Source organism: Gekko japonicus, unplaced genomic scaffold (genome assembly GCF_001447785.1).
Source record: "Gekko japonicus isolate JY-2015 unplaced genomic scaffold, Gekko_japonicus_V1.1 scaffold1222, whole genome shotgun sequence".
Taxonomy (NCBI): Eukaryota; Metazoa; Chordata; class Lepidosauria; order Squamata; family Gekkonidae; genus Gekko; species Gekko japonicus.
The window spans coordinates 784,274-793,140 of record NW_015173162.1 but is presented as its reverse complement, the minus strand read 5'-3'; the positions used below and the strand labels follow the sequence as shown (position 1 = coordinate 793,140).

Sequence of the window (8,867 nt, the reverse complement as noted above, 5' to 3'; positions counted from 1 at the left end):
ACATAGGGTATATTCTGGGGGCTGGAGGGGAGGGGGTTTGAGGGACAGGCTCCAAAATCGCAGGGTAGCTGCTGGAGCCTCTCCCCAAGATACCCGCCATGTTTCAGGAACATTGAACCAGGGGGTCCAATTCTACGGGCCCCCAAACAGGTTGCCCCCTTCCCCTCCATTGTTCTCTATGGTGGGGCTCAGGGAGGCAGGAGAACATTCCCCCCCCCCCATCGCAGCTGCCACCGAGACCAGCCTCGGCCAGGCAGAGGCGGGGGAGAGATTTTTTCTGGGGTGCACGGCTTCGCACACCTCCGGGAAGGTCTGGGTTGGCCCTGGAGGCCTAGCAGAGGCTGCTGGAGCAGCCTCGGCCAGGCAGAGACGGGGGAGGAAGCCGACTTACCCTCCTGCTTCTTCCTTGTTCTGGAACAGAATGAGGCTGGAAGCATAGGGCGGCCAGAAGAAAGGGCGGGGCTTCACCATGTGACCGCCCCACCCCCCGTGCCTCTCTCCCGGAGCGACGTACCGGCGCGCTCCAGCCCGATCCGAGGCCTGATCAGATGTACCACTGGCAGTTTCAGCTTTCCAGGTCTCTGGAAAGCTGATAGCAAATTCAGGTGCCCAATTGTGTGTGTGTGTGTGTGTGTGACAGAGAGAGAGAGAGAGAGAGAGAGAGAGACTTTGAGTGCATGATGCTGGTGTTTTCATTGGCTTGTTGGGATCCTCTGGCTTTGTGACAAAGTTCACCTCAAGTCATGACTTACTGTTACTTTGTTAGATGAATGAGGTGTCCCTCCTTCCTCATTAACATAATATACCTGTTAAGAACCTTTGAGTTAAGATTGCTACAGGAGGAAGAGGTCTAGTTTTGTTTCCCACATGTGCCTCAGTTCTTCATCTTGGCACTTCTCCCTTATCTACAAGGTTGTAGGGCTGAAAGGATCCCCTGGTCCCCCCCACCAAATTCAGCTGCAGTTGCTTTTGGGATGTACTCATGTTGTTGTGTGATGCTCAGACTCTCTATGACACCGGATGAGCAGAAGGCATTCTGGCGAAACGTGCAGTTCACAGTTGACAAAGACGTGGTGAGGACTGACCGCAGCAACCAGTTCTTCCGAGGAGAGAACAACCCCAATGTGGAAACAATGAGGTGACTACTCCATTTACACAACACACATTTTTGCATGTGACGTCCACCTCCAACCATCTTAGAACACCAAGCTTGTCACGTGTCCAGATACCATGGCCCCAGCTGAACCCTGAAAGATGCACAGGCCTTCAGCATGAAGCAGTTGATACTTGTTAAGCACTTTTATAGTTGCATAATTTGCTCTTGGCAACTCTAGGAAGGCTGCTTGGGCCCAATTCGAGTTGAGCAGCTGTTGCTTCTTTTTTGGGGGGGGCCTCCAGTGCTTGGTCAGTCAAATACATTCAAACACATGCACATCTGCATATATTTTTAGGCTAGATGTTGGGGTTGCTCCTATTGCAGGTTGTTGTGGGGGGGAAGTAATCTTTTCTGCTTGAGTCAGGCACAATATAATGCTTGGTGATTTAGCAGTGGAGAGCAACTTATTGATAAAAAGCATGTGAGCAATGTGTCATGAGCTGGAGGATTACTTTAGGGACATGTAACTGATGTCCATGTAAATATCCTATTCTATAAGAGTATAAGATCAAGCCAAAAATGCTTTGTAAAATTCTATTGATTTTCAGCAGGCGCTTAACTCAAAACTTAATTCCAGTCACTAAAATCATGTAAGTGTTTAACTTGGCTGGACTGTCCCCTAAGTTTTAAATCTAAGTCTGTGGAAACATTCCTGCTTAAGTTTAGAAATAAGCCTAAAACCCATGTGTATTTCAAACTTGTAGGAATTCAGACTGCAACCAGTTTTAGCCTATGTATATGCTTCTGCCATCTTGTTTTCAAATGTGCATGCAACTGTGAAGACTAAAACCATTTAGGCTCTCTCCTTCCCCCCACCCCTGGTTAAAATAAAGCACAGGCCATGCTATGAACTTTCTTACTACACAGCTGGGGAGTTGGGTAGCTTTGGAAATGTGCCCTGTGGGTGCTACTGAAAGTCCCCCTTTGTGATGGCAATAAGGAGAGGCTTCCTCTAAGCATTCTGTCCAAGGATGATGCTGATGTTGGGATTTTTATCCCACTGGGAAGCAGCTTTTGGTTCTGGTACCACCTCACTAGGACTGCACTTGGCAGGGGGGGGGGGAGACATGCATTTTGCTTGCTTTCCATATTAAATGTATTTAAAGGTGAGTCAATTTTTAAAATGTACTGCTTCCCAGTACTGAGACATGTCATAGGTGAAAGGTTATGTCTTGCTGTTGACCTGGTTTTTCAAACTGGCAACCCTGCAAATACTTTTCAAGGCTGATGTTTGGGAGTGTGATCTTAATTAGTTCTGTATGAACCCGGAGAATTAAAGCCGCCCCTCCCCCCCCCTTTTTTTAAACCAAGAACCTGTATCTGTATGGGTTGTATGCGCTGGATGCAACATATTTTCTTTGCTCTTTTTTATAAAAAGTCACAGCCTGGTAGACAAGACAAAGTCTTTACCGATAATTCACCGTTGGGGAGAAAACAGGGTCCTTTCCCCCATCCCAACCTCATCTTTTGGTCCTTTGACTGTCTTCTTCCTAGGCGAATCTTGCTGAACTATGCAGTGTACAGCCCTGCTATTGGCTACTCCCAGGGGATGTCTGATCTCGTTGCTCCAATCCTGGCTGAGGTTCTGGATGAATCAGATACTTTTTGGTGCTTCGTGGGTCTGATGCAGAACACTATCTTTGTCAGCTCCCCTCGTGATGAGGATATGGAGAAACAGCTGGTAAGGATTTGAGCATGGGGCTGTTCTCCCACCAGCTTAAGTCCCAGGATATTTAGAAGTCTGACATTAACATTGATGTTGTTACTAGTGGCGGTTACAAAACTATCAGAAGGTTATGGTATCCCCGGTTCATGCTCCCTTTATCTGGGAGGAGGTGAAGAGGCCACAGGGCTTGACACTGCAGCCCATTTCCTAGGGTCTCCAGAAATATAGGCCCAAGAGCTGTGTCACTGAGCCAGTTTATGGGCTTTATCTACCCTTTCATAAGTAATTGCTGCACCAGCAGTATATAAGGATGAGTAGTGCAGTGTCACATGCACATACTTCCAGAAGTTGCTGTAGGAATGTCTACATCCGCAGAGCACCCTGCTTGTGGAAGCTGCCGCTACTTGGTGCACCTGCAGGAGTGGTCAGTGTATTGCCGGATGAGCGTGCTTCTAGAAGTTGCAGTGGCAGCATCTGTGATGGGGGGGGGGGTGTTTTCGGCATGCAGAAATTCCCATACGCAGAAACTGCTGCTACAGCTTCCACATTTTCTGACACTTAGCAGGCAGGTCATGTGGGCAATTGTGAGTTTGGATGTCCTGTTGGGTAGAATGTGTGAGCCAGCTCTGAGACGTATGCATATGTTAGCTGGACTGGCTGGGTTTCTGGGTGGGAGGCAAGTTGTCCCCTCTCCCCAGAGGCTGTGGGTCAGTTGAGCACCAGACTCTCTTTGCAGATGTACTTGCGAGAACTGCTGCGGCTGATGCATTCGCGCTTCTACCACCACCTGGTTTCCCTTGGGGAGGATGGTCTGCAGATGCTCTTCTGTCACCGCTGGATCCTCCTCTGCTTTAAGCGCGAGTTTCCAGATGCGGAGGCTCTGCGTATATGGGAAGCCTGCTGGGCTCACTACCAGGTTAGGCCTTGGAGGCAGAGATTCCTCCTTTGTCGGGGGCTCTTGCATTGGTCTTTGGGGAGGATACTGAATGGGAACACTGCCAGTGGTGGCTGCTGGTTCCCAGCTGTGTCCCTTCCTTCAGCCATGACTAGAAACACGTGGTTCCTTGGCAGTTTGCTGGTCTTCTCCCCTACTGTTTCCCTCTGATGTTATACAAATTGATGCAAATTTCACCCTGACAGTTCATTACTGAGCTCCTGGGCTGTTCTTGCCGCTGTCGCATCCCATCAACCCGAAAAGCCCTCATCCTGCCTTAAAGTTGTCAATGCAGCCTTGGCGGGCCTGGCTTTCTGCAAGCTGTAAATGCTGCTCTGAAGGACAGCTGCACAGGCTGATTTCCAGCCCTCCCTGGAAAGTTAGCCTCCAGACCAAGTAGTGGGGGAGAAGGCACGGTTTCTGTCTGACCTGGTCTTGTCTGCAGGAGGAGGGGGCTGCCACCAGAACGTGTTAACCTCTGGCTGTTGGCTCACATTTATGTTAGCCAAATAATTGCTCCGGTGATTTTGGCCTGGAATTAGCATGTCACAGTCACATGAAGGGGCTATTTCTTCTGGCTGAGATTCCCCTACCCTTAGCCAATTGGTCTAAATTCTGCTGCCAATGAATCTCACAATATTGGCAACTAGAAAATTTTAATTCTGTGAACAGAATTAAAGTCATAGTGTATTGTTTTGTAACTTAAATATTGCTAACTCTGGTTATCAAGTATCTATTTTGTGTATCGGTTTAATTTTTTTTTAGTAAAGACTAGGGTGGGGAAGCACTGCGTTGTGGACAAGATACATGGAGAATAAGATAGGTAGAATTTGGGCACACTGTGAGGAAAAGACAGGAAATGTTGTTTGACACAAGTTTCATTCCCTAACCACAAGAGTTGTTTTCTTTCATGTTTAGTGTAAGCCATTGCCTGTGTGATTTGTCACTGTTAATCTCTGGTGCTCAGCTCTAGAAATTCTCATCACACTTTTATTACAAATCCTGCTAACCTACCAGATTTTGATAGCCTTCATCTGTCATTTTTCACTTCTTAAACGTGTGTGAATTCTGTGGTAGCGCATGCAACTTTTGTGCCCCTAACTGGCTGCCAGCTTGATCCCCCTATCCATTTTGACTTCTTCTTTTCCACTGTCATGATTTTTTTTAAATCAAAAGGGACATGTTTGTTTTGGGAAGTGACCCCAAAGAATCTTGCCCCTACAAAGTGTGCTTTTTCATGTTCATTTATCTACTTGAGAATCATTAAATATTTGGATGTTGCCCTTTGTGGCTTTGCAAAGCAGCCTTTCACTGGATTACTGTGCAGCAGAGAGCAGCATAGAAGGTTGCCAAAATTAGACCAAGCCCTTCAGCCAGCACCACTTTCATTTCTGTCTGGGGCACATGGATGAAGCTTTGGGCAGGAAGTGCTCAGTGATCCATATAGCTCAGCCCTTTCTGCTGGGTCTGGCCTGACAAATAACTTGGGGAAATTCAGAAATAGTGTGGGATGGTAACGTGTGCTGCCAGTGGCTGCTATCTATGACTGTTTCATGGATTCCCCTAAGCATTGGTAAAGCCATTTACCTTGTATCCTTTTGCATTGCTTATTCCACAATAAATTTTGAGAAGACCTTGCTGCACATGGTGAGCATCATGTTTAAAAGCTCGTTACTGAGGGTGCATGCCCTAGTGTGTATAATGTCTGCCTGTCAGAGCTGCATACCCCTGGTGACAGCTGTGCACGTGTGCAAATGTTTGATGTACTGGTAGCTTCACACATGCTTAAGGAGCTTTTAAACATGCTGTGTCTTGTGCACAGCATAAGCACAAGTAAGGGCTGCCAGGGGCATGTATGTGAGGCTGAGCCAGGTTCAGATTGGCTGTGATAACCTGTGGATGGCTTTTGTATGTGCTCCTTCTTGTCTCAGGCAGCAGGTTTAAGGATTTTGGTGGTTGTAAGAGTGAGGTGCCTGCTCATTGGCTCTTTTGAAGACAAAAAGTCCTGCAAGCTACTTTGACAGTCTACCTGGAGCCCCCTTTTAACTTGCCCTCATAGTTGCTGCCTTTTGTTTTTTTTCTTTGCTGTTGCAGACAGATTATTTCCATCTCTTCATCTGTGTGGCCATAGTGGTGATCTATGGGGACGATGTCATTGAACAGCAACTGGCTACTGACCAGATGCTGCTGCATTTTGGGAACTTGGCCATGCACATGAATGGGGAGCTCGTACTCAGGAAGGTAAATAAAAATCTCATGGTTGCAAGGAAACCATTTTGTAAACTTTGTAATTCTACCTGTTTCAAAAGGTATATTTTGGATGTATTGTGTGTGAGTGTCTGGCGGGTGGTGATGGGTCTTCATTATGACTTGAAATAGCTGATGTTGGTTGCCCATCCTTTCTGTCAGCACTCTTTTTACTCTGTATTAACTTTTACTGCCTCACCTCCAGGCTAGAAGTTTGCTGTATCAATTCCGCCTGCTACCCAGGATCACCTGCAGCCTGCATGATTTATGTAAACTGTGTGGGACTGGCATGTGGGACAGCGGCTATATCCCTGCTGTGGAGTGTACTGGAAATCACCTGGACTCTGACAGCTGCCCTTATGGGGGCATGGTGGATGAGCCGTCTCCGAAATCAGGCAGTGAAGGCCGAAGGGGACTGAAATCGCGAGAGGTCTTCACCTTCCGGAAATGACAACTCTAGCCTTAAGGACACACAGTGACTGGAACGGGCACAAAGAAATTGGCATGAGAGAGAGAGAGACTCTCAGATGTTGAAGGGGGACTAGTGCTATCTTTCTTTCAAGGGAAAGGCATAAAGATATAGGTGCTTACTGGGAAAGTGTTCTGGTTAAAGCTGAAACCTCACTGATGTGTTGCATCAGGAAAGTCATTGGTTGATCTGATGATCATGATCGTGTTACTGCTCTGCAGTGCAGAACATCTGAAGGAAGCATGCTAGTGTCAGTCTGGCAAATAAGATTCACGGGTGACAAAGGATTCACCTGCCCTCCTCCCAAAGCAAAAGGAAACGCAGGCTGCTTAGGAAGACGTCTGGCACCAGCAACATCAGTGATGGGTGAAGGGGCTGGATTAGATCTCACTTTAAGCCTAAATGCACCATGCACCTGCACCCGCATACTTTGCTTAAACCAAAATGCACAGCTCACTGGCTTCTGTGTTAAGCCATGATGGTCATTTCAAATACAGTCTGCCAAAAACAACAACAACAATAATAATAATAAAGTGCATCTTTTCGGTTTCCAAGGGAAATGTTTTCATGTGTGGCCAAAGTCTGATCACTTATTTTAGAAATCCTTTTTATTCTTATAGACAAGAATACTGGTTTACTGCAGGTCAGAAATCAGAATTTTGCTGTCAGGGGAAAGGAATTCTAGGAGTTCAGTGTGAATATAATCAGACATTATGCAAACTGTGATTATACAGAGTCTTGCTATAACAGTTGGCATATACAATCAGAGCTGCCTTTCTGTATCCTGAAACACGTATACTACATTAGATACTTCAGGTCACTGTCGTAGAGGGGAAATTTGAATGGAACCCCAGGCTCTGCTTTTTCTATAGCTGCAGTCTCTCCCATGGTGTCCTGCCTCTGTCACTTTAATCCATACTTTCCGTCCGTGCTGTCATTGCTGCTCTTGACCTGTGGAGCACTGCTTCCTGTAAGGACTGACAAAATTAATTTCTTCCAGCTACAAGACAACTTGAACCACTGAGCTGCATCTATATACCTGGAAGTATAGCGCTGAGGAAAGCCAAGGACAGAGTGATTTCTAACTTTGCTTCCCACCGCCCTTTTGTGTCATCCGTGTTGTGTGTTCACCTCCCCTCCTGCCCCCCCCTTCAGGTTGTCCCCTGAGCCATCCACTAATTTTTTTAAGAGTAATGTTGTGTTACAACACAATTCCCCCCCCCCCATTATAATATGGCAACATAACGGGACAAAACGGGCAGCAAGGTTTCACGTAACCTTCTCCGTGCAATTTGTTGTTGTTCAGTCGCACAGTCGAGTCCGACTCTTCGCGACCCCATGGACCAGATCACGCCAGGCCTTCCTGTCTTCTGCCGTCCTCTGAAGTTTGCTCAATTTCATGTTCGTTGCATCTATGACACTGTCTAACCATCTCATCCTTTGCCGTCCCCGTCTTCTTTGACCTTCAATCTTTCCCAGCATCAGGGTCTTCTCCAGTGAGTGCTCCCTTCTCATTTGGTGGCCAAAGTATTTGAGCTTCAGTTTCATTATCTGGACCCATCCATAAAGTTCCCTCCCTCCCTTCCTTTCGTTCTTTTTGCTTTTGACGCCACGTGCCTGTGTTTTTTCTTCATTCTCCCCCCCTTCTCTTCCCCTATAGCTCCTGATGTGTTTTTTTATAATGTTATGATGTTATAACATTACTGCATATGCAAAAAAAGGAGGTTTTGTCACTAATGGAGTACATGAGGACACATTTTAAAGTGCTTCATAATTATTGAATAACATTGGTATGAGTTGGTGTATTCAGTTCAACGATCGCCAGGAATTTTCTTAGTTGGCGACTAAGGAGGAGCAGGGGACCTTTGAAATGGCAGCAACCATGCTGTTCCCCATAATACATCCAGCCTTTTTTTTTTTTTTTACAATGTTATGATGTTATAACTTTACTGCACATGCACACACAGAAAAAGGTTCCATTGCTGATGACATACATGATAACACGGCCACACTGATAGTTAGTTTACTTTTGTTGGCATTATAAAAGGGAGAACATTAAGACAAATATATAAAAGGACTGAACACAGAATAAATCACAAATTAAAATGTCCCAAAATTACAGTATATTACTTCGTATAAGAACAGCAGACACGGCCACACAATCCCTTTTCAAAGGAAGGGCGGAACACATTGGGGGGGGGGGTCGGATTCAAGAGAAATGTCAAGAAATTCAAGAAAAAGTTCCCCAAAATAAATGCCGTTTTGCAGAAGGGGTGCCGCAAAGTCGGAGCATCAGCTGGGGATTCAACTCGCCAGGAACCAGCAGCAACACTGATGTGCAGAAAAAATCTTAGTCTAGAAGATACAGGTTCAAATTATTTTCCTTTGTAGACTT

General features: G+C 46.2%; 1 protein-coding gene across 2 annotated transcripts in view; it reads left to right on the top strand.

Moving 5' to 3' along the window:
* TBC1D16 (TBC1 domain family member 16) overlaps nucleotides 1–6,537 on the top strand; it is an 80,273-nt gene extending 73,736 nt beyond the window's left edge. The window contains exons 9-13 of one of the 2 annotated variants that reach the window (XM_015422469.1): nucleotides 1,004–1,138; nucleotides 2,651–2,837; nucleotides 3,559–3,738; nucleotides 5,851–5,997; nucleotides 6,209–6,537. In XM_015422469.1, coding sequence (XP_015277955.1) covers nucleotides 1,004–1,138; nucleotides 2,651–2,837; nucleotides 3,559–3,738; nucleotides 5,851–5,997; nucleotides 6,209–6,454 — 895 coding nt within the window. In that variant the 3' untranslated portion in view covers nucleotides 6,455–6,537. The remainder of the gene's footprint in view (nucleotides 1–1,003; nucleotides 1,139–2,650; nucleotides 2,838–3,558; nucleotides 3,739–5,850; nucleotides 5,998–6,208) is intronic. The other variant, XM_015422470.1, reaches the window with a different exon arrangement.
* The last annotated feature ends 2,330 nt before the right edge of the window (nucleotides 6,538–8,867 follow it).